The sequence below is a fragment of the Aptenodytes patagonicus genome, chromosome 8, assembly GCF_965638725.1.
Source record: "Aptenodytes patagonicus chromosome 8, bAptPat1.pri.cur, whole genome shotgun sequence".
Lineage (NCBI taxonomy): Eukaryota > Metazoa > Chordata > Aves > Sphenisciformes > Spheniscidae > Aptenodytes > Aptenodytes patagonicus.
The window spans coordinates 4,093,211-4,120,043 of NC_134956.1; the positions used below are offsets into that span (position 1 = coordinate 4,093,211).

The following is a 26,833-nucleotide window of genomic DNA, read 5'->3' on the forward strand; positions in this document are numbered from 1 at the left end:
ATTGAATTTTATTTATTTAGTTATATTTTAAACCACCAACAACATTCTGGGTTTTTTATCTCTCTCTCTCTCTCTCTCTCTCTCACTTAATGTCTTGCAAATTACTTGGCAAGTAACAGTACATCAGTAGTGCAGCATTTCCTAGAATAGCAGATCTCAAATGCTTTGGCAAATAGGCGGTCTATATATCTCGAAATTTTGGTATGTCTCATAGATTACAATGCACCCTTATAATCATACTTTTCATGAAAACATTTTAAAGGCAATGTGGTTCCACAGACGATCCATGCACCACTTCTCTTGACTGCACAGGCACCTCAGTGACAAGTGGACCACACTTTGCAAACCACTATTCTAGATAATACCAGACTTAAAAAGTTTCCTTAGCATTCAGTGTTCAGGTAACAGCCATCAGGTCAGACGGTGATACCATCCTCATTCTCCCATAAAAAGCACACATAATTTAAAAGCTAAACCATCCTTTCTTGAAAGAATGCTAATGCTAATATAAGGAAACTTTATTATAGCATCAAAGAGAAAGACATGTTTTTTAAAAGCAATGACATTCCAGTTCATATATGTGTATGTGTCTGTTTTGTATTGAACACAGACGTAAGTAAATTAAATAGAATGAGATGAAACAGCTTTGCTTTGACAGATTGTACAAAACCATGCTTATTTGACCTGGAAATCTCATTCATCTATTTAACCTTAAAACGTATTCCTTTAATATCATTTTATTTAATAGTTTTGTACCATTAACAACTGAGTTTATCTATTCAGTTTCTGATCCACCACCTTTGCAATCTTTAGAATTATCTGAAAAGACAAAGTTATAGTTTAATTTACTTATTTGGCATAACCCAAAGAAATTATGATAGCTGTGTCTCATACAATAAAAAGGGAACCATGACTTTGCTTCAGAGAAAGCAAAATATTTACTTCAATTTCTTCCTGAGAGTGTACATTAAATAAGAAACTCCTAAGATTCTTAATCTTCCTGTTATTTATCCTTCTAATACAACTCTATATTGCTAAATAACCACTTGGCTTTAAAGTATCCTTTTGTTATTGCTTTACTTTCTCCCTGCAAATGAAAATATGTCTGTAAAATGTCATTAAACACCAAAGATGACGAGACGTATCAAGAATAGGGTTGGAAATTCACTAACAATACACAGCATACATAACTTGCACAAGAAAAATGAATTCAAATTAACTTTGTGACATGAAAGTATCATCCATAAATAGCTTATTAGAAATACTGATCTTCTCCTATCCTAAATATCTGCTATATCAAAATTCTGTAAGTTACAATTTCTTTGGTAGTTTTTTTTGTTGGGTTTGATTGGGGGTTTTTTAACATTCTATTTGAACAGTAGGGCCATTTTTACACACAGGCACAAATCACAAATTCTCATTTCATTTTTTAACAGAATTTAACTACATGCTAAAAATAAAATCCACAACCTCCTTAATATGAAAGAAGATTACCTTTGTTCTGGCTGTTCTCCATATTCCCATCCTGCATTTTGCCTATATGATGAAAAATTTCAACAGACAACAGACAGTAAACAATCTTCACCCAAGACAGAACATGAAAATGGGAATTTAAATAAAAAGGGCAGACAAAAGTAATGGGCATGTTACAGATACTTATTTATGATCAGTAGCCATTTTTATCATATGTTTACTTAGAAGCATGGACAACTTAGCTGGACACATTCAAGGAACTGCAGTAAAGTTCAATGTTGCAACATGTAAAACACTAAATATCAGCACATATTCTTGAGCAAATCAGGTAAATTAAGAGGGTGAAACTAATAAAGAGAATCCAATGGAAAGCAGAATTTGAATAATATTCCTGAACTGAAATTTCAGAGAGCTGGGACTTAAAAAAATCACAGGTATAATTTTGGCACACACCAGTACAGAACATGACTTTCTTAATGTAGTCCAGAATTAAATTTATTATTTTTGTAAATTAGGACAAAATATAAATAATAGTGTTAATAAATATAAATAAATAAAAATGTAAATCAGATATTAATTTAAAATTACATCTTCCTCACTTGGTTGTATCATTTAGCAAGTTACTCCTGTAAATGAGTGCCAAGTGATCATGCTATATTCAGATTTATCCTAAAGAAAGATTTGCCAAGTGCATCTGTAATTTCCAATTTAGTATTTTAGCTACGTATAAGTCTTACCATACCAAAGTCCTTATCTGTTTTTTTTTAAACTGAAAATATACCATTTGAAAACATATATGAAATAAAAATGGCAAAATACAAATTAGAGCATACAAACTGTGGTATTCAGAATAACCAGCAAACAAGTTCAAATGTATTCAGAATTTCCTGGTGGGATCCCTTATGAAACTTTCACAGTCATATATGAATTTATCTTACGGAAAAGACTACTTGAATTTTATAAATATTACATTCAGAATGGATGACGTTCTCTTTTTGTAGTTATGTATAATGCACAATAAAAAAATAATGCTAAGGAAAACTAATAGCTGAAACACCTTTACAGGATTTTTGACACATTCTAATAAGAAATGTATTATTAGAGTTTATAAAGAAAATATGACAGCAGTTAAGTCCTGCTCTTCTGACTTCCTGCAATAATATAGCTGGTACTGACATGCACAATAAAGCAGCAGAAATTATGCTTCAGCATATGTGTTCATTTTTTCACCCTATGCTGTGAATAAATAGTAGCAAAATTAAATGGCTAAGATGCATTTTCTTGCATGTTTGTATTTTCAGTAACTGGGAGATCACTAAAAACTTCCCTCTCAGAAAGAGCAAAAATGGCCAAATCAGTCATAAATTTATCACTGTAACTTTTCACCCCACACTAACAGGCTACAGGCACTGACAAATTCAGAAGCATAGAATTATAGTAAAGGAAAGGACGTTCCGCTACGTGTAATCATCTCAGTACTCGGATGGATTACTAAAGTATGCTGAAGTAAACCATTTAGCATCAACTGCTTGTCTGTATTTCTAACTCTATTCCCACCTTGGCTATAACACAACTTTTAAAAAGGTGGTACCTATCTTCCAAAGACTTACGTTTTGCCATGAGACATGAATCTATGAACCTGAACAAAACCAAGTTCATTTTCATTGTGAAATCTGCTTAAAAATTTTTGCACACAGTGCATGGTTGAACTTGCTATCTGCCTAATGGCTATTTTTCTTAGAATGGTTTTTAATAAAGTTAGTGGAAGACATAAAACATCTCTAGAGATTCTGATTTCTGGCTAGAGGATAAAGCCTTCCTTAGGAACCGGAAAACATTAATTTAGAGCAGACCGTCTGCTCTACGGCCAGCTCCATAGTTCCTTTTTCAGAATACAACTCAAAACCTTAAAGCAGTATAATTGAAGATTCTTCAACTTAAAAAAAAAACCAAACCCAAACCCAAAACCATGAGTCTCATAACTGGCAAACACAAAACACACTGTTTTTCTATGTAAATCAAAGTATTTAACTTTATGATATATATTTGCTATTTAACAAGGGTATCATAATTGTCATAATGAATTCCACTAACAATTCATCTACCCTGGCTTCCTAAAAATACCAGTCCACAAAACGGACAATCGTTAACAACAATGTAAACATAAGTATTTAAGAAATATATTCTTAACCTCAGCAGCTACTGCACTTAGGTTACTGGGGGATGGGGGGGAAGTCATCACAGCTAACTAAATATTCCAATTATTTAGATAGAATAACAAAGAATAGGTAATTTATGTAACTATGATAAAGAAAAGAATGCTGTAAAGGATTTATTTCCTCCTGTTCCAAATAATTCTAAGCCTGCACTTGGCTATAAATTATGAATAAATAAAGAAATTAAGAAATAAATTAAGATGATAGAATTACTACTGCTGAGAAATCCTTTCTCCTTTCAGTTAGTGCTAGGACCAGAAATACTATCTCATCTTTCTGACCTTTGTGCGTTGTTCAGAAACATTAAAAGGATGAGTATTTGTTAATATTTTGATATTATTTTTATACATAATTCTTCAAAACATGATACATTTTTACATAACTTTGCAAATTTTTTTCTTCTTTTCTTTTTGGAAATAAGTAACTATGTTTGGGCCCTGAAGTCTGGAGGAATTCATCTGAGTTTATTTTTACCACTTTTCTAAGCAAGGATGAAAAATCAGAAGGTTAAGAAAAGAATATAGAGCCTCCTAATGTGAGTTGTATTCTGCAGCTGCTTTGAAGGTTTTGAATTTGAATAGAAAATGTTCTGCATGTTGTCGTTGCCTTATTAAAATTTCTGTCTTTTGGAACACACCTATGGCACCATTACTGCCAAAGTTTGTACCCCAAAATCCAGCTACTTCTTCAAATAAAATTTCCAAGAAAGACTCCCCTTTACCTCCCCCAGCCCCTTCAGAAGAGTCAATGAGACAGAACAACAAAGACCTATCGCTGACATTAGAAATTACTTGGTCATTGGAGAAACTGCTTGGAATCAACTGAAGAAGCTAATCGAGTTATGTTCTCATGTGCTGTGATGGAGCACAAAATGTAAAACACCCTAATGATTTTCCAAAATGTCTCATCTTGCAATAGAAATGAGTTATAGCCCTCCTACGCCAAGTCAGTTATATTCTGCAGCTAGTAAGAACAGATGCACATTGCAAATCTATATATAGGGGGAAAAGTGATGTCAAACATATCTGAAGTGAATCGTTAGGAATTCTTTCATGCAGTGTGATATCAGAGCCAATGCATTAGTAAAACACAGGTTTACCACAAAAGAGTAAATCTGATTCCACGGTATCAAATAGGAAGTTTTAGATAATTCTTCTATGCGCTCACTAAATAACTTCACTTACAATTCAGCAAATACTTTAAACTACATTGAAACTGCAAATTGCTTTGCAGGAATGGAACAGTAGCGTACATATGCCAGAACTAACAATTAACAGTAGATGTAAAGTATTTCAGCTGACACATTTCTCTGAGTCTGGTATGGTGTTTCTATATCAGAATATAATTTTAAGTAACAAATTCTCCGAGCACCAAATGCCAAAAGAAACCCAACAACTCAACATGGAAATCCTGATTTAGGAATCAGGTAGTGCTCTACTGGACAATGACAAGCACTCCTTTCTCTAAGGAAATCAAATTTGGGATAAACAACCTGTAAACAGTGATTGCTGCTTCCCATGTTTTCTTTAAAAAAATTACCTTTTCTAAACACAATACTTTAAAATTAGATGAATTTTCATTAATTACTACCTTTCTGTAAAATTTTCTGATCTGCTCATAACCTTAACTTGTAACCTTTTAAAAACTTAATATATTGTCCATAGTTTTAACAAAGAGACCATCAAACAATTATGTATTTTAATCTCAACTACTAAAGCCCAACAGAATTTATAATAGTTCCTTTGATACAGCAGATAACAAACAGGCTGTGTCACAAACCTGTATGAATTTATCACTATAAGCTCACTGACTGAAAACTAAATCCTTCTTTTCTGTCAAATGTATATTGACAACTAAGACTAACAATATTTTATTGGAAATGGTAATGAGTTGATTTTCAAGTAACAAGCAATAGCATTTCCTGAGCTAAGTACTTATTCAAGTATATATCTTTTTTTTTTCTTATTTGCAGGTATTTTCTACACAGAGGTACTAGACTATAGGTAAAAATGCTTGTTTCCAGTCACATCTCAGGGAGAATTCTCAGACATTACTGAAAAAAATCATTTCATCTAGACTGAAAAAATATCTACATGAACTTGGTCTCCTTGCTTTAGAACTTCTTTTTTTTTTCCTTCCTTTCTCCCCTCCAAAACATATCTATTCTGTTAACTCATCGTCACTGCTGACTAGAAAAATGTATAGTATAAACAGAAATCAGACTTCGGCAATTTCCCAGACAATTTCAAAGCATTCAGATCTAACTCTACTTGCCAAGTCTCAGTTCTCCTCTGAACACAATGTCAGGTAAGTTGAACTGTGGAAAGTATCTCCTTTCCATGTTGATCAAAGATCTGTAGAATTAATTCGACCGCCTCACCTCAGAAGAGTTAAAAGCAAAAATGTATTCAGCTGCACAAAAAATTTACTTCTACACTTTGTGCACTGAAAAGAACTGAGTATGTATCTCTCAAATCCGAGATAAACAGGGACAGTAACTATTGTTTCTGATGGGAGAGAAGATGATGGAAAATCACATACTTGAGACACTGATTTAATATCCCTTGGAACTCAATTTCCACATTAAGTTCAGGCATTAAGACCAAACTCAACAGATATTTATCAGGCAACTAAAACTTGCTAACAGAGAAACCAGGTTAGAACAATCTAGGACTCATTTCTGCATCTTGCTGAGCAGTGGTTCCAGCAAAGCACTCAAGCAGATGCTTAACTTAGTACTCGGCAACTTGCAGGACTGAGCATAAATGTAATAGTGCAGCCTCCAGCGGGATTGAAGGAGTATATCTGGTAAGGCTTTGTTGTATGCATATGTTTGTTTTACGCACAACAGAGTAGAATCATAGAGCATAAAGAATGGAGAATGAAATATGCATCATTAATTTCCTGGTTCTTGGTCTCTAAGGAATCTGAAATTGGGGTGTTGGAACCAGGATGATACAGGCTCCTGTCATGCAGTGAGAAGTAGGGATCGTAAATCCTAGTTTTCCAGCAAACTTAGAATATGCAGGAGTAAAATTTTAAATCTGGTTATATGTTTCTTTTAAATTATAATAAAATTATTTAAAAATAGGCTTGAAGATTTCCTATGTCATTGCTTTAAATAAGATATTACACCAGTAAATCTTAGTACTTGCTTAGTACTTGGTATTGCTATGTCAGAAACTCTAGTTTCACATGCATAATGCAACAATTACTGACCTGCATGGAAAAAAATTTCTGCCACAACACAATGAAAAGTAGAATTACTTTTGTCAGTATTATTGGTGCTGTACAAGAGGGAGATGTTTCTATGGCAAATAAAGACTAATGTATCTGATTATCAGAACAATACAGCTGATGCCGAGCCTAATATTGACCCATTCCATTTAATACTGGAATTAGACTATTAGAAGAGGTACTGAAATATCTGCATGCTAAAAAGCGGGATCAAGAATCTGTACTAAGAGACAGTCAAAATTGGCTACAGTAATTTTCTTTTTAGTAAATACAGGCAGGCTCATTAGATGATCACTAAGGGCATACACAAATATCCACAAACATAACTTTTCAGTCTCTTCCAAAAAAGATGCTCAAAGCAGCAAAAGTTATTCCTAAAGCACTGTTTGTTGAAATTGAGCCAGATTCCTGACCCCAGCACTGTTTCTCAGAACTACATGAAGGCTATATGAATATTTATGAGAGTGCCGCATCAGAAGAAAAGAAGATATAATCCATTTATCATGGTGTTCTTCACATCTGTGCTGACAAATGTGTAAAGAAGAGCTTTACAATGAAACTTCATGTAAAGGCAACTCAAAAGTTTTGAAACTAGCCTTACTTAACTGTTCCTTTTAATTGCAGTTTTAATTCATGGCAAATAGATCATAATTCCTACTTCTTCCTCTCCCATGCTTAATTCTGTGTGAATAAAGTAAGTTAGTCGCAGCATCTTTGTGGCATCTATTATATGTTACTATAGAGTTTATGGAGTAGGATCTCTCAGAGGGTAATCACGTGCACATACAACATCTGTGCAGTTCATAAAAGGAAGAGGGAATCTTATATAGTCAGGAGAGAAATCTATCAAATATAACAAGCTAGGTGTTCTTGACGTACCATTGACTAAGCTGGCATTTGCATTATCAGTGGCATTTGCACCTGCTGCACCATCTGTAGCTGAAGGAGGGTGGGAGGAGGGATGGGAAGAATCTACTGAGTAATAATGGATAAAAAAACCAATAAATAATAATAGTAATAATAACAACAACAACATCATCATCATGAACAAATGCACATGACAAAACAAAAAACATTTATGGAATACTATGGCTTTGTTTTCTCCAAAATCAATCTGTTTTAAATTAATTAACATAACTTTCAAAAGCAAAATGTCATTACAAAGGTGTTACAAAGTAAGGCAAAAACTCATACATGGAAGAAAAATAATAATTAAAGAAATAAATATGAAAGACATTTAACAAAGTTAACAGAGTTGGTGAGAACTGACCGTACACAGTACTATGTACATTGCTTTGGTCCTTTTATGTGTAATTTTTTTTACTTTAATAGAATGTCATGCAAATATTAAAATGGTCGAAATATTTCCCTTGAGTTAATGAATTTACACAATGCATGGGTAGTTTTAAAATATGCAGCATGCTACATAGTATATACAACATCACCTATTTTGTATTTTACGTAATGTTGCATATTACGATGTATTATTGCTGATATATCCCAGTCTAACACAGGCTCAACCTATGTCCTGCCAAAACCTAGTTAATAGGCACATTGATCTGAGTAGAAACATTAAACTTTTCAATATTGTATGTGGAAATGGAAAATATAGTCTTGAGGAGAATAATGAGTTATTTTAAATCCAAATAATAGACAACATGTAATTGCCTGTTTTGTGGTGAAATGAAAAAAGTATCAGAAAAAAAAAATCCTCTTTTTATTTTCAGCAATTATCTGCATATTAGAGAAATTGGTCAAGCAATCTTTCCTAACAGGAAGGTGAAAAACTTGAAGAAGGTTTTATTATTTTAGTATGTTTTTTTAATACTGGAGTTCAGAAAATTAGTCTCTACAAATAACAGATAAAACAAGTTTTGTTTTGTTTCTGTTGGTTAATGGTTCACAATAGAACACAGAAGTCCTACAATGAATCCTGATCGAGACTCTTGAACTTCCTCAGTACTTGACGCATAGTGACCGTTTCACACTGCACTGGTTTGTTATTCAACAAAAAAAGTCACGTTTTATTTACAAATGGTAAATTGGGAGAAGAAAATAAACAGCATACAGAATTTAAAAACATACCCTGTGTAACTACATTCGTGAAAATTTCAATTGCAAATTTGATTACTGTGATGGTAATAACTTAAAGCTGTTTTGCTTACTCATGCTTATTTTTTATTCCATTTGGATACTCATACTAACCAGCACAGCGTGAACTGCTAACAGCAAATCATGCGTTCCAACATTTAATATACTGTAATTTACTTCTGGAGAATAACTGATTACTCAAGCTTAACATTAAGATTTGCAACACCAACAGTGCGTGCACACTTAAATGTTTGCCACGAACAACCCTGTTGATTTGAAATTATTCTTTAATTTAACTCGACTGATTCAAAGACAGTTATTTCAATCATTAGTTCAACCCTGATTTGCACCAAAGCTTGCTGGCTAAAAGCCTCATCCTTTCATTTGATGCGGTACAATTTGTACTCTACCTGGAAGCTGATGTCCATCCTCCTGCTTCACACCTGTATGATGATTTTTACAAAATGTTAATGAACGATAAAAGCACACACCCACATAAGACTGAAACAAACATTTATGACTGGCAGGATTTCAGAGAATTGCAGGTTTATATATGAGAGTACATTATTTGAGTTTGGGCCTCAGTCTGCAACCAGCTCTGCCCAGGCACTCCTCTGCACTAGCACAAAGCTACTAGCAACATTAGAAAATGTGAAGGAATTGTCTCGATATCGTAACTATATCCAATTAGATTCAGCATCTGCATAAAAAGTTCTTACACACCTCTGTAAGTATCTCTGTCTCTGGGTAGTACGTTACGACCACAGTGCAGTGCATCACTCTGCTATCTCAGATTTCTCTTTCCCTGTCTTTCAAGGCTTTCCACAATGAAACATGAGAGACTCAAGAGTGTCCTGAGCAAAATAACATACAGAGAAGGCCAACCCAGTTAAACAAAGGACCTCCGGGCAGAAAGCTGTCACTTTCAAACAGGTACTGAAGTTGCTCCTTCTCACCTACAATATCCTTAGACATTGCCAAAACAGATGCTGCCAGATCTCCAAAGGTCTATGTCTAGGAGTCTTTCTCTTAATGATAGCAAGATCAAACTCTGAGATATGGTTCAAAACTAGTCTGACATGGAAGAGTTTTACTTTGGGAAGTTTCGGTCTTTCTCCTTTTAATGTTCCTAGAATTTACCATGCCTAGCAGGTATTGTGCATTTCTGTGTAGAAATGAAATGGTAAACATTTCATAAAGTCTTTCATCAAGTAAAAAGGGATTTCCTCAGAGAAACATGGAGTCAAATGCAACCAATTATTGAACATATTCAGAAATGGAAACTGTAGGTCATGAAAACCATTTAAATTTGGCCTTCCTATCTGCAGCTTCAAATTAAAAGGATGGAAATGAAAAAAAGGTGAAATCACACTGCCTGACAGATACTAAGTAAAATGTTCAATAAAGCTATAACTACTCTTTTTTATTAATAGTGAAAACCACTAAAAAGAGTGGAAATGTCTAAAAAAACCCCATATTAATTGGCCCTTAATTATGTCTGAAAGATAAATATTCTTAGAACAAACTTGGAATGAAATTCTGAATGTAGACGTGAACAATTTACAAGACTGTGTGGACAAAAACTGGAAAGGACACACAATAAATCATGTTTCTGCTTAATGTGCAACCCCTAAGTTAGCAATTGCTTATGACCACACTATAGTAAGGTGCAAAGTCTAAAGAGATTTCTTGATTTCATTAACTGATACAGGACACCAAAGTTAAACTCTCTGTTGACATTTACTGCTACTTTCTTCTCTTTTACTACTCTTAGTTTGACCTTTACTCCTTAAGAAATTAAAATGCCTCTAAAGTCACTCACTGACTTTAAACAACTACGCTAGCAAAAAGCCACATTTTATCTTTATTTTCTTTTGAAGCTCAAAGACATACGCTATTTCCATGGCCAAGTTTTTGTTTTTCTGAAAAAAATATTACATAGATGTAAATGCACAAGAGCAAAACCTTAGCAAATCTTAGGTGAGTATGGATTTATGTAAAGAAGACACGGCAATGGGAGTATGCCCATGTATCCTCTTGCATTTAATTATGTACTGAGAGTCTGCAATTTCACACTGGAAAAACATCTTGTTATCCAATGTATTTATTGGTTAACAGCTTTTGCTGTTTTTCTGTGTGACATGTAATGACAAAAATGTATACAAAAAGGAAGTTTTTAAAATCTTATTTATTTGTCAAAAATGGAGGAGACCTCTGGCTACACAAAGCCCAAGAGCTTTCTTCGGAGCATCCTTATGTGTTGTGAAATTTACCTTTCTTATCTTTCTTTTCTTCTTCTTCTCCTCCAGCACCTAGCAGAGTAAAGATGATGCCTGTCTGAGAATTCACACCCACGGCAGTTACAAGCATTCGTCCAGAGCCTTCCATGACGTGAGTACCTGAAAATATGCAAGATAAGTTATATATAGCTAAAAAAATAAAAAGAACAACCATTAAATATTTTATGCAAGATGTTTACTATAGTACTGAGAGAGATTTGTTACACTTTAAAAATCTATATTGAGGCCAATATAATTACATACCCAAAATAATCCCTTTTGTTGTATATTATTCTCAGCCAAGAATGGGTGCTTAATTGCAAATCTTAGGCTGCACATCCATTAACCACACACATTAAATTTCCCTTTTTAAAAGAAATGTTGTTCACTAACCAAGTTTACATAATCTTGGAAGATAATAGTTTAGCGTCACACAGTTAATTCTTGTAACTTGGAAGACTATTACATACATTAAGTGAAAACGTGTGTGTAATTTCTCTCATCTTTCTCAGTTACGGTTGATTTATGGGCTTAGAAAAAAATATTTTTGAAGCCAATTTCACATCTTCAAACTTGAAAAATCAATACAGAGAAAAATCTTCAAGGGGATGTTTAATTAAATCAAGAGATTCCCAAATAGCAAGAAGAATCTGACATACACTTGAAAACAAATTCAGTTTGTACAGAGATTTCTCTAAAACAAATCAAAATGTACATTAAGTTCTTCCAAGAAGGATGATTTGTTTAACTAGGTAATTATATCATTATATTAAGTAAATTATTTTTGAGAAATATTTCATGCTTTATTGCATAGAAATTGTTTATTTACAGCTATTATTCCTATATTGAACCAAATGGTAGGTGCATCTAAGATCATAGCCTCTTAGAAACCTTTTGCTATGAGTTGTGGAAACACAAACAAATAGAAATTCCTCAAAATGATCAAAAGTATTCTGATTTACATTTTGGAAAAGTTTTATAACAGAGGATTTGCAAAAGATCAGTCTAACGCAATTGCACTCTGGCTATTTCTAAAAAAAAGTTTGAAAATGAAGAACAACCTATTGTTATGACATGTATTTAAGGCCAGTTAATAAAAGCTCATTAAAAAAAAGCCTGTCATTGAAGCATAGGAACAAATGTGCCAAGGATGGTATCAAATTGTGACCGATTTGTCATTTCATATGGTGACAAAGTCTCAATCTAAAAACCTCATTACTGAAGTAATATTTACAATGTTTGAAGAGAGATATCCTTAGTAGGTAATGAATTTTAAAAGATACAAGCTCCTGTGAAATAGATAAAAACCAAATACGTAATGACGAGAAACTACTGATAGTTAGATAAAGCTATTCATTGAAATAGACTTCATATTTTATCCTTTAGCAGTAGAAAATTATGTTATGCCTATTAAGTATAAGTCACTGTGAGAACACAGAGGAAAAGCAATCATTTCTTAACACAAAGTTGACAGAGCAAACTAGGATTGAAAGTTTACTGGGCTTGCGTTTTTTTAAATACTCTTTCCTGTATTTGAAGAAGGAAGTAGTTTGGAAACTATGAAAATAGACTGTAACACACAAACTGTTAGCCTTGAGAAAAAAATCATCGCATACAAAAAAGACAAACATGTATTTATACCTCCAAGTGAACTATGGATGGACACATGGTTAACTAGAACCTGCTCACAAAGTATTCTATTATTTAACAATTGTTTTTAATCCTAGGTGCTATAGTTTTAAATAAATTATATTTTAAGACCAGTCATTATCCCAGACTTGCAGCTGTGGGACATCAGAGGAATGAGACCAGATGGAACCAGAACATAGTCCAGTAATTACTTTTTCCTTTGGCGGGGCATGGGGGCATGGAGGAAGAAAGCATTTTTACTCTTCTTTTGAAGCTATTTGTTGGTTTAAGAGTCTTTAGGTCAGCTAAACCGTTTGACCATTTTGATAGTAAACCAATTATACTGCTTACAATACTCACTTTAATTTTTGCCTTGTCACTGCAGTATTTGTGACAAACTATTATTCTTTGCTGAGTTTTAATCTGTTGTTCCTTAGATCCTCACCTCGCTTCAAAAGTTACATTGTACTGCTTTACAATTATCAAGTTTGTCATAAATGTAAGGTTCTGCATTTACTTTCCTTAAGACAACATCACTGCTTCATTCATTCTGTAACAGCATGAATTAGGTAGACTCATTAACTGACTTGTCCTAAACAATTCTGTAGCTAATGAGGTAAAAATTCTGGTATGCTTATACTCAACTATCTTTCCCCTATCACTTACCCACTTCCATCACTAATTACCGCTCAATATTTTAAAACTAAAGTGAAGTTGTTCACTGATGCCTGTAGTTCTGAAATGTACCACAGCAGGGCATGCCTGAAGCCACAGTAAAAAATAAAAGAAATCTTCAAACAACCCTTCTGCAGACTCCTGCAAAATGGCTTTTAACCAACTGAATTATGAGCCTGTTGCACTGAGCAAATGGGGAATATAATTAATTTCTCATGGAGAATCTTATTGGGCATTCAGATCTACTAAACCTGAATGGCCATGGAAAGATTCTTTCTCCCCTCCCTTTCTAAAAAACATTTTATTGGGTTCATCCTCATCTACATATATTCATTTCATTGAGTTATCTCAAAAGCTGAAAAAAGGAATGATATATGGACCTGTGTCCTTAAATAGATCGATATTTATATATATATACACACACATTCTTGCAACCCATTTTTAAAAAATCCCATTTTCTTATTACTGCTCATCCAGTTGCTGTCCTAGAACATACTAAGCAATGCAACTATCTATTTATAAGCAAAATATCTTTCTCTAAATAATCAAAACCTCTCGTTCTTAAAAGGAAAACAGAAACACGGAACAGAGAGAACATCTGTCAACGCTAAGCCTAATTTGAGAGCATAAATATCTCATCAGAACACTAAGAAAATGTCAGCAGAAATAAGCTGAATAAAAACAAAAATGCACTAATGGTCAGATATATGTTAAAAAGAAAAAAACAAACAAACCAGCAGCCCTTCTTGGTGCATTGAGAACTGTTCCGATGGCTTTCTGAGATAAAGTCTGATTCCTTAAAAATCATTTGCTTTCTTTCACATGATAGAGCAACACATCACAAACATACAATTTAGGACCGCAACCCAAACAACAAAAACCAAGTTACATTCAAGCCTGAAGGAACAGAAAAGATCTTTAAAAACCAGAATAGCCTTGGTTGTACTAGTTCAGACAAAACAGAAAATGTCTGAAACTTAACTCAGAAATTTGGAAGAACCTCCTTTAAGATGTAACGCCATTTAAAATATATTTTAATTACGAACTTGCTTTTAGCATAGCTATGTTTTGTTTTGAAGGAATCTTCTTCTGTATTGGGCTACAAAGGTGGGTAGAAATATCCTCCAAAAAATGGCATGTACACCTACGTTTCAAAACCAGCTTTATTAAGAAATCATGCACCCACCAGATTTCAAGCTTACCTCTGCACACCTGGAAAGGGCAAAAATGTCTTTCTGAACCTTTTCTTAACATTAGTGTCATGAAACATAATTCAAAACTGTTATGGTGCATAAAAAGCATGTTTTAGAGCATACTAATTTATCATCAGACTATGTTCCACTAGTACTACTGGAAAAATTCTTCAGCATCTAAGCTAAACCAAAGAGCTGAATCTCCTTCCACCTAACTCTGGCAACATCACTAAACGGTATTATAATCATATTAGCGTGAATAAAGAAATGGGCTCTATGACTTTGTTGTGGTTTAACCCTGCAGGCAGCTGAAGACCACACAGCTGTTTGCTCACTCCCCCCTGCCAAGTGGGATGGGGGAGAGAATCAGGGAAAAAAAAGTAAAATTTGTGGGTTGAGACAAAGACAGTTTAATAGGGCAGAAAAGGAAGGGAAAATAATAATAATAGAATATACAAAACAAGTGATGCACAATGCAATTGCTCACCACCCGCCAACCGATGCCCAGCCAGTTCCTGAGCAGCGGTCACACCCCTCAGCCAACTCCCCCCAGTTTCTGTACTGAGCATGACGTCCCATGGTATGGCACAGCCCTTTGGGCAGTTTGGGTCAGCTGGCCTGGCTGTGCCCCCTCCCGGCTTCTCACTGGCAGGGCAGGAGAAGCTGAAAAGTCCTTGACTAGTGCAAGCACTGCTTAGCAACAACTAAACCATCAGTGTGTTATCAACATGATTCTCATGCTAAATCCAAAACACAGCACTGTACCAGCTGCTAGGAAGAAAATTAACTCTAGCCCAGCCGAAACCAGGACAGACTTCAATCAGCTGTTGTTACGTAAATGGAATTCTGGAATGAATGCATGTTTCTCACTTAATCTGTATGCTAAGTATGTATTCCAACTTCATGTTGAACAATTCTACTGACTTCGTTCCCTCTCAAGACTAATTTTTCAATATTAGTAAAATACATTTTTTCATATGCTGAGTATTTAATCTGAAGTTGATAAATGGTGAATATTCCAAGATAGAGAAGGAAGAAGTCCAGTTTAGTAAGAAAAGAGGTAAACAGATTAGACAGATAAGGAACCTAGTATAGTATATACTTTTTCAGACAAAAATGCAACTAAACATGAGACTGCTCAGAAATCCCCAAATCTAATAACAGTACTGGTGAAATGGGTTGGAAATAGGGCTGAAAAATAAGAAAAGAAAACCAAAGCATGCCAGTTTGGGGGGTTTATACTGTTACGCTACTTCCAGCAAACTTGCAGTGAACAAAAATTCTCTGAGTATCTAAACAACAATTTTAGTCACTGCAATTATTAAGAGGTAACTGAAGTTAATAATTAAGTGAACCGACCATCAGAATATCCTCTATGAACAAAAGAGAGTTTTCCAGAAAAAACTCATCTACGTGTAATTTCAACATATCCAAATAATTCAGAACATTTGAAGTTAGCTGCTCTGTTCTGAAAACTTCTGCTGTGCTAGAAGCCTAGCTTGGAATATTTTCTGGCAGGGAATTAAGACAGAATCAGAACTACTTTTCTCCAGGCAATAACTGACCCGATTCCTTATCAAGCTTCCTTTTTATTTCCAAACCCTAACAAAGCACCATGACCAAGAAATTTCTTTTATTTGTCCTTGAATAAGCTGAGTTTTCTTTGTTTCAAATCCTTGCTGTGCATTGATAGAAATACGCGTTTATAAAAGTTAGGTGAGGATAAAGTAATGTTCTGTCAGTCTCAGTTCAGTGAGAACTACACTAGTTGAGCTCCTCTATGTAACTCTTTCATACCTTAATCAAATTAATCTAAATACCTGGGAAAAAAAGTTTTTAACAGTAAGCCTCATAAGGTATTTTTTACAATGTTAACTGTTATCAGGTGGTACCCCAAAATACTTCACTGTGTGCCAGACTGAGGCCAGACTCGTATTCAAAACTTCTGTATTTAGGAATCATGGATTTCTTGGCACTTGGAACTGTACAAAATTTAAAGGGCACGTCAGCTTCAACCAAGACAGCTGAGTAGCAGTCCGACCCAAGCTGTCTTCATCTGGTGGTTGACACATGCCCATGCTCATTGCAAAGAAATTTAATGTCACCACAGTCTCGTTTAAGCTGATGACTTTTGATGCAATGGCTTATGCTACACTATGCGTGCAAGTCTCTGTTAACGAACTAAAAGAAGGAAAATGTTTTAGACAGAAGTATAGTGGAACTATAGAAGAGAAGCTGCTTCTTTTGGTTTCAGGTATATCGGAGTCTGTATTTCCATTTCTGCCATCCTAGGTGGTACCAAATGTGCTATATACAGATGGAAATGAACCATCTGGTTTACTCAGCATTTGTACTCTTAGAATTGCTTCTCAAGTACTATCTGTACTTATTGTACTATCAAGTACTTCTCAATGACTATCTGGATGATTAAACAGGACATTAAGCACAGAAACTCATTTAGTTTAATTATGTCATTGAAACTGATTGAATATTAAAAATGTTGTTTCAGGAGCCAATGGTGAAAATAATACTTCCTGATTCAGGGTGTTTACCTTTCACCAAATTTAGACTCACAAAACAAACTGTGGCTGCAATTCAAATGTTACCTTTTTTCAGTTATTCCTCTGTCAAACCTGGACTGTTTTCCAACAGATGATTAAGGAAGAACAGTGGCAAGTAACATCCTGACAATATTTGTCTAAATTCCAAAAGCCTACCTGGAGATAACTTCCTGATGTCTTCAGGTGCAAAGATAAGAGGAAAATTTAAGGTCTGTTTGCTGTTTTTGCGGGGGTTGGTTTGGGTTTTTTTTTCTTTAAAGAAGTTTTACAAAAATATAGGTCTAGGCTAACATCCAACAGGAACTCAGTTTTTAAACCAGGTCAAACCCACCCTGAAAGACATGGTGGTTCCCAAGTTTTTGGACTACTAACAATTTCCAGTGGGCACGTCAGCTTCTGCATCACTGGGATTAAACCTTGCACCGTATCTATGGAAGAAGGTAGTTTTTTGCATGATAGAGTCTCAAATCATCAACTCTGCTCCTGAGCAAATAGAGTTCAGGGATTTTCTAATACAGCAAGAGTAAAAATTCATTAGTATAAGTATGGACCAAAGGTGTGTGAAGTGCTTGTTAAAATATCACATTAATTCTTCACCTTCTTTGTAATCACAATAGAGATTACATAGTAATAGAAAAAAATAAAGAGTATAAACTTTATTTAACTCTGCATAACTCTGCAATAAAAACATAAAGACAAATTTCTCTCCTTACAGCAAAGAAATCTGAGTTTTGGGAAGCAAGGCAAAAACATCTTTTCTCCTAACTTGACTACTTTCCCTTTCTCTTCCCACCGTGCCTTTCAGGGCAATGCCTTCATGTTTTTTCACAGCCACCACTGAAAACTATGGGTATTCAAAAAGATCTAATTCAATTTAGAAAGATGTGAGAGTACACGAATCAATGGAAACTTCATAATCAGAAAACCTCTAGAGTTCAACAACAGGATGTTTTAATTTATGGAAGTCTATGATATTTCATGATAGAAGTTTCTATAAGAAAATATCATTATTAAAACTATCTCTTTAAAATGAAAATTTTATGCCAGTTATGAAGTTATATTTAGAGAACAGTACAACTATCAGCTAAGAAAAAAGGAAAAAAAAATGCACAAATATTTCAAGGACAACATTGGATTACAAATTCTGTTAGGAACAGCAACAGTGAGCTACCCTTCCTCAAAATATCACTGCAGGCCTTCCGTTTACACACTGGAAAGCATCTCCAAGAGAATTCTTAATCTACAATCAAGTTAAGCCTAAATATCTGCACTACTAGGATAAATCAAATTATTGTACATCTAGCAAAAATAACAGTCAGTAGTTTCATACACTACTCACGAAAGTCGGAACACTTACTTAAGTTACCTTACAGCATATGAAGAAGCCAGAGGGACACCAAGAATTCAGAAGTGGCACTGGCCCCACTATTCAGCATTTCTGTATGTGTGCTGCCTGCAAATGCTGAGCTCTTAATTGTATTTTCTTTGCACAAATGCAGCCTTCAGAATTTGCAGCTACTCCACTAATCTTTATCAGCCTCTTTATAACTTGGAAAAAATTGGGGGTTTACAACATGAACAGCAAAAGGCATACATTTGGCAGCACAAACATTGAACAAATAAAAACCAGAATATTTTTAAAGAAACCAAAGGAATTTTTCTCCTAAAAGAGCAAAAGAAATTTTTTTTGCTGCTTTATTCTCAGAAGAGATAGAAATTTTTTGTGTCATTTGAAACAAAATCATTTTTAATACACCATTTCAGGCAGAAAGATGCTAGAAGCTTGCTAAAGTTAAAATTAATTAACATGGTCTTTTGTAACATGAAGTCTGTGGCAATGGCAAGTCCACAAATAACACAAGCAATTTCTTCACCTTACGTTAATGCAGCCACCTTTTGACTGAAATCTGATGGGTTTTTTACCAGACCACAATCCCATAATTTACATAATAAACACTCATAATCTCATAGTCAGGGAACTAATTATGTGATTTCAGGTTTGGATAGAATTTGCACTGTTATTTCAAAAAAACCTGTCACATATCCTTACTTGTCACTACTTGTCTCTTCTGAACAAAAGCATCTCCCAACAGTTGTTGCTTGGGAAACACCAGCTTAGTGAGGCAGGACGGGGGCAGGATTTCTGCAGGAATGCGTACTTACCTGCTGCACTGCAACATAAATATTCTATTTGGGATGACTCTTGGCTGACTGTACAACCAGTCAGCAAAGAGAATCCTTTCCATGAATAAAAAGTTCAAATGTATTTGAAAATGACTGTTTCAGGTTATAACACATTGATGGTCGTTATGAGATCAGCAGGCTGTTATTCTGCGATCACATCCCAGCTGGAATCTATCGACAACCAACCTATTTAGAAACTACCAGAATTAAAAAATCACATTCTGTTTAACTGATTTACTGTATAAAATTATCTTCCAAAATAACTTGAATTTACCACAGAAGTCAAGCCCACAATATTTTAGTATATCCATTTCCTTCTAAGCACAATGTTTCTTTTTCTATCGTATCTGGTATACACACAAAGAGGGTGTTTAAAGAGACTTTAAAAGGCTTTGAAATTGAATTATTAAATTAAAATTAGCATACAATGAATTGAAACAATTGTTATTTCCTTAAGTGATACTTTCCTTTTCCTCTGAAAATGTTTCATTACTTTCTCACTTTATAAAATAAGTATGATGATCAGAAATAATTGCACACAGTCAAAAAACAAGAGCATGTCTTTTGAATGACAGACAAGGCCAGTGTCTGTGTTGAAAAGATCAGTTGTATCTAGGTTACCAAAACCTGATGGCATGGAAAAACAAAACAAAACACGAACAAAGCAGTGCATAAAAGCTAACTCAGCAAGAATTCAGGCAGGTTTACCTGACAGTAGCATTGGGTCTTTGTCAACAGATTTGCGGACTTGGTCTGACTCTCCAGTTAAAGAGCTTTCATCAATTTTAAGATCATTTCCTTGAATAAATATCCCATCGGCAGGTAGAAGATCACCTTTCAGTAAGAACATGGTAATGGAAAACCACAGTGGTTTAGTAAGATTGTTTTTATAATTACATAATGATTTTTATTATAAAATCACAATTAACAACAATTGCATTAAAATGTAAAATGAAAGCAAAGTGAAAGAACTACTACTGTATCGGTCCGTATCAGCCATATTATTGCAATCCTATAGGGAAGGGCCTTTGTCTTGCAAATATTTTTTGCCTAATGCTATCCCAGAATCAGAATGCATCACGTTTAACATACGATGAACACAATAATCACTGAGATTTGGCAGGGGGAGTGTTCTTCTTAACATGGCATTAAGGTTTCTGCATCAGACTTCCTAGGAATTAACAGTGGCTAATAAACAGTCAGGCTGCCCTTTCCCCTTCCCCTCCCAGGAAGCCCTTAGCTAAGTCCAGGAGAAACTTGATGGCTGATAGAACAGGCATTTTGCTGGAATTTGCCAGCTCAGTCAAACACAGAGTTCCTGCAAAAGTCTTCCTGTTCACTGGAGCACAGGGCTTTCCCTATGGCATATAATTATAAGGCATCTGGAAGCATCCAGTCTGGGGGGACTTACAGGATCCATAGCTCTGGAGCAGCCTACCAAATGGGGTGAGCACAGAGGCACAATTCCCTTTCACAGAGCATTTAAAAATATTTCTTCTTATTCCTAACTCGACAGAAACCAAAAATTCCAAATAGTGTAATCCTCCATGAAAAAGAATCACCTTTGTATGAACAGTTCCTGTCCTTGTCAGTGAAAGGAAGTGAAGATTACAAAAACAAAACTAATTACCTAGTGCAAGTTTACAGCAAGTATCTTAGGTTTTCCTTTTGCCCTAACAGCCAAATTGTTACCTTACCATGGACAACAATGACACCACATAATTCTCTGTCTTTTAAATCACTTCCAGTGAAGTGAGTCTATTCTGCTAGAAAGGGAAAGGAGAATAAATGAAGTTCAGAAAAGTAGACAACTAGTTGACGGAACTTACCATATTTCACCTGTGCAATGTCACCAACTACTATCTCTGCCACTGGGATCTGGATAACCTGTCCACCTCGGACAACAGTAAATTTCTGCTCCTGCTCAATACGACTTTGAAGCCCACGAAACTGCTTCTCCTTGCTCCAGTCATTGAAGGCAGTGACAAGTACAACACAGATAACAGAGAGTAGGATGGCAGCACCTTCAATCCAGCCAGCTTCAGCCTCACCTTCATCTTCAGCTCCTCCTGTTGCAGTACCACAACCTGCAAAGACCACATTAAGAACCATTCAGTCAAGCGAAGATCAGGTTTATCATGTTTATCACAAGGAGAAAAACTTCTTGTGAAATGACAACAAGGTTAAGGAATAGAACTACTTTTTGAAGTACTGTCTGCTAAATGAAACATGGCAGAATAAAGTAGAAATAAAGATGTCTGAAGAACAGAGAAGAACAAATCAATAGAAATTTTTGATCTTTTAATTCTTCTACTGAACAAGCTATCCTTGGTAAACCCAAACTAAGCAAACAGGAAAAGAAGGCACCAATTCTGCTATCTAATAGAAGGGTTGATAACTTCACCTGAGCCATCAAGCATTTCCAGAAACAAGGAGGACTTACTAAGAGTGGCAAGAAGGACTAAAACAATGAGTAGCATCAATCAACTGAAAGCAATGACATTAAATTAAGATTAAAGAAAACAGATTAAATTAAAACAGGTTTAAGAAACTATTTTCAATACAATTTCTAAATGTTCTCAACTAAACACACTTATAAGGAACACTTGTTTAAAAAATACTGAGATGAACTAAGTATATTAGTATTTAAATGTGATAATGAAATGTATTAGGGAACACTGAGTAAAAATAATAGCCTAATATTAATTCATCATTCTTCCTTGCACAGAAATATAGTGGTATGCTTATAGAACGCTATTATTTTTATCACAAGTATTAAAAAATACATTCTATGTATTAATTCTGAAGTGTTAATTCTGAATTTTTATACACATCTGCTAATTATTTATTTCAAAGTCATATGCAATTAAAATTTAAATAAATTTCCTAGATAGCATTCACAAAATAAAACTAATAGCTCTCCTTCTTAATGAAATAAGACATAAAAAAAGATAGTTTATAATAGTGGACAGCAAAGTACAGATACTAGAATTGCACAATTCAGAGATATCCCAACTGACAGGAGAGAAAAAAAGAACTCGGTCTGAACAATAGAGCCTCCTCTCCCGAGTGACCAAGGGAGAAAAGAAATCTTTTAATTTTTCATGAAGAACTGAACTAGGTAGGCATTTGACATCACTTTTCCATCTTACCCAGGTACCAGGGAGTTCAGCAACTTAGCAACCGTGTTGCTTCCATCTATGACTGAAGTTTAATTTTGGTATATTCATCACCTGTCACTAGAGGGAATTAACAAGCAATTCGATTTCTATTTTTAAGTTACAAAGATTTCCCTGTAACATAAGCATCATAATTCATTAACCAGCTGAGTAATTACTCTGGCATATGAACAGTAACAAAATTACCAAAAGTCAAAGGAAGAAAGATGAGACTGAACCTCCAATAAGTGAACAGAAGAAAATTAAAATAAATGGAGTTTTTACCAATGTTCTCTGTAGTTTAAATTTGGACTTAAGCTAATTGAAAGGCAAAGCACGCTCCCGAGAGAAGGAGCCTTCCTAGCAGGGATGCCCTTAGACCGATGATGACCCATGTGAACCTTTATCTGCAGTACAAGAACCTTGCTAAAGAAACCATTTTTATAGCACCCAAGAAAGAAATTAAGTAACCTTTTCTAAGTTCAGTACCTTAAGCTACTTAAAACCAGTCACAAATTCAACTTACAAACCACATCTTCAATTTCTTCCTTTGGCAGGACATTACTTTTGGGAAGGACTAATGAACTTTCCTCTGTTTAACCTTAATCATCTTCATTGGTCTACGTTAGACTTTAGATTCCTTTTCCAAATCAGTAGATTCACTTTTGGATTCACTTGTTTGGATTAAGTGCTTTTCTAGTACAAGTAATTCTGTTTTGGCAAATATAAGACAAAGATTCACTATTCATTTTTCATTAGATATGATTTAGAATTAAGCATCATGAATATCCTATTCTTTTTAACAGCATACCTCCGCTCCTATTTCTCATAAAAGAAACATTGACTGTGGCTAGACCAGGCCAAGACTGATTTTATTTCCTTTTTAGATGGTTGAAATTTAGTCTAGCTCGTACAAAAGTACAAGCAGGTGTTGTTTCCTACGGTGATCCCCTGGTCCAGGTTAACTGACAACAGTAACGTGCAGATTGACCCACAGAGGTGGGCAGCTCAGCTCCTTCAGCGGTTTTAGGCATTTCCACTGGGGTGATATTTATTTACTTTATTCTGTAGCATGCCTTCTTCGGCTTTCACTGAAAATCTTTGATTTCTGCATACGGATTACTGATCATTTATACCGTGGTATTTTCTACAAAATCAAGAATTAACATTATGTAATACTTAAATACAAGTTTTTAATTTGAGCTATATCAGCATACCCACAAAAATCAGCCATTTGAAAGACACAAGCTGTGCTTTGTCCTTCATTATAAGAATCCCATTACGGCTCTGAACATGAGTAAACTTTATAGTAATATTAGGTGAGCAGAATATCCTCTCTCTACAGCAGAAAGCTACCAGTTTTGAGAAAGTCATTGCTATTATTCCAAAGAACCAATAGGTCTGGTCACTGCCTCCGAGATGTGTTGGAGAAACAAAAACGACCGCTAGTCAGTGCACTTGAACCCAGTGCTAGCACACTGTACCTTGAATGGCTTGGAGAGTAACATTTCTGTGTCCCTTCAGGAACAAAACCAAACTTCTTGATTCAGTAAAAACAGGTCAAAAATAAAACTATTCATTGAGTAATGAAATTAATTTTGTGAGTATGTGTTGTCAGAACTAATCTCCATGTTAATATAAACAACGCCATTCCTGGTATGTTCATATAACCAGAAAAAATAGTCTAACATAGCACGTAAATAATACAAGATGTTACCATTAAGATGAAAGGAATTGTGTTTACCTGTCTCATAGATTATGCACAAGCAAAGAACATAATTCACTCTTCACATTACAGCTGAAAAAATGTTTGTAGGAATGAAAGAAAATCTGGAGAAAACAGACTGAACTTAGATCAAGTTCTTGGAAAGTGTCCCTGAATTTGACAAGCTTCCACACTGAATAACAATTCATGATTTTAACTTTTAAAATCCTGAGAAAATTCTCCATAGCCCAATGGAAACAACAAAAGTTCAAATGCATTTCATTTATTTTCTGTTCATTCAATCAGACAATGCTAAATTCAGATGGAGAAAGGGTACGTGAAGGGGAGGAAGGAATTCTTGGAGTGAAAGCCAGGAGCAGAGAAATTAATTGACAGACATGGTCAAAAACAGAAGTTAGTCTTTTAGAAGGATGGAAAAAATGGTGAGTTGTTTTATGGACTTTAGAATCCTTATTAGTCGAGATTCAATCTGGCTTCTATAAAACTGCAAGTGTTGCTTCTTACAGTGACCCGTTGGCCCAGGTTCTCTGACACACTAAGAGGTAAATTCACCCATAGAGGTGGACAGGTAGCGTGAAGCAGACAGCTCACATTGTTTTTATTCAATATGACTCAAAATTAAAACAGTCAACCAGGATATGGGAGGCACAAATTCTTTTTTTTTAACCTCTCTCTCAAAGGATCAGAACTCAGGACCACGATTTTAGAGACCACAAAAAGGTTGACAGTACACAAATGGGAATCTTACTCACTGCCCTGCAGATGCCCAGCCTGCAGGCTGGCCGACCGTGTCCTCTCCTAAGCACCATGAACACGTGTGTTCCTGTCTGCTCTAGCTGATTCCCTCGTTTAATCCCACATGTCAGATGAATGGTGGTCCTAAACTATCAGAAAAAAAGCTTCATGATCAGTACGTTTCAAGTTAGGAAGAAGCAGAATTTCAGCTATGTAAGGAGTTTGAACATAAAGGACTAGATATCTCCAAGTTGAAGCAGCAGCTGAGCAAGGCTTTTGAATATCTAAGATTTCCAGGTAGATACTTGTAACAACAGTTCGGAAATGAAGTTGCACTTTTTTTTGATCTAGCCTAATATAACTAAAACCAGGCTCTTTAGAAGTTCTTACAATAGTAAGATTTCAGGACAAATTTTTTTTAGACAGAGATTTACAGGCAAGCAGGATTTAAAAATGCAACCTGCCCTTCAAGAGATGACCTATCTGTCAGGAAACATTTTCTTGAACTATGTTGTGTTCTTGCTTCAAAACTATTTTAGAAGTAGTCCCTTTTAATAGAAAAGAAAAAAAAGAAAAGGAAACTTGCATCTCCATTGGTGTAAGTTTGTAGAATTCTTTCTTATATACTTAAGGAAAAAAATTTTTTTTTTTTCTTTTTCTTCTGCCATTGTATCACACAGGATTTTCTAGAAATTCTAGAAAGACTTATATGAATTTACAGGAAGAAACTGTATGTATTCATAGGAGAAAAAAAACCACATACTTAATTGTAGACTTATACTATCTGTCCTTATTGTAGTACGCAGAGTGACAGAGTATTGACTTTACAGATAAAGGGAAAATAAGGAATATAAATAAGACACACAAAAGACGTAATAATAATATGCTTAAGTAGCAAAATATAGTTTAAAGCATCTAATGTTTGTTAAGAATGCTCCTATAAGCTTTAAAAAATTGTGTTAAGGTCTAAGATTGCTGTTATGCTTTCACAATATAGTACTTGGTTCCCCACGTTACCAAAAAATATGCCTGCGATTTTATTGAAAGCATCACAAAAGAATTTTTAATACGCTTATCTGATTTGTGATAAGGTTTTATTCCAAGACAGTGAATTGTGAAGCACTCATGTAAAATTATATTTAACATAGGTCCTATCTGTCAGAAAATTCAATTTCAAAAAAGTAAACAAGTTTTTAATATGAAGCTATTTTCTACCATAACTATGAACACACGCCACGTGTGTGTCATTCCTCAAGGTCTCATCTGAGACAAAAAATGCATACTCAGTTTGAAACTGAGATTAGAAAGAATTGACTGCAAGTCAAGAATGTAAAGGGCTGTAACTCCTTTGGCATAGAAAAAGAGGATGAAGCCAGAAAATGGATTAGCTTATTCAAAAAGAGTGTACAGGAACATACAGGTGAGCCGAACCGCCCCACAGAGGAGTGGGAGGACCTGACAGTGCGGCCTCAAAGAACATTCAGAAATACAAAAAGGGACTAATAGGATTGTGTCCTCCATAAAATCTCTCAAAAGTATGTTACCAAAAACTTGTGGAAGGAGAACAGGATTTTAAAAGCTAAAATTTGACCAGAAATAGGTCAGCAAAGACTGTTGAAAAAGTTTTCTATAGAAGGGAGATGAAAGGATGAGAGAATCCAAAGGTAAAGAGGATT

At 34.8% G+C, this 26,833-nt stretch overlaps 1 protein-coding gene and 1 long non-coding RNA gene across 15 annotated transcripts in view; one reads left to right on the forward strand and one right to left on the reverse strand.

The window, feature by feature from the left end:
• Positions 1-26,833, reverse strand: part of ATP2B2 (ATPase plasma membrane Ca2+ transporting 2) — a 446,707-nt gene that overhangs the window by 86,862 nt on the left and 333,012 nt on the right. For 8 of the 13 annotated variants that reach the window (XM_076346010.1, XM_076346023.1, XM_076346012.1 and 5 more), the window contains 6 exons: positions 21,368-21,625; positions 20,247-20,372; positions 11,291-11,416; positions 9,428-9,460; positions 7,806-7,901; positions 1,495-1,536 (listed from right to left, as the gene is read on the reverse strand). In XM_076346010.1, the coding sequence (XP_076202125.1) occupies positions 1,495-1,536; positions 7,806-7,901; positions 9,428-9,460; positions 11,291-11,416; positions 20,247-20,372; positions 21,368-21,625 (681 nt within the window). The remainder of the gene's footprint in view (positions 1-1,494; positions 1,537-7,805; positions 7,902-9,427; positions 9,461-11,290; positions 11,417-20,246; positions 20,373-21,367; positions 21,626-26,833) is intronic. The other 5 variants (XM_076346018.1, XM_076346021.1, XM_076346020.1 and 2 more) reach the window with 3 other exon arrangements.
• Positions 10,813-26,833, forward strand: part of LOC143164003 (uncharacterized) — a 32,821-nt gene continuing 16,800 nt past the window's right edge. For both annotated transcript variants that reach the window (XR_012996009.1, XR_012996010.1), the window contains exons 1-2: positions 10,813-10,997; positions 11,327-11,408. This is a non-coding gene — a long non-coding RNA (uncharacterized LOC143164003). The remainder of the gene's footprint in view (positions 10,998-11,326; positions 11,409-26,833) is intronic.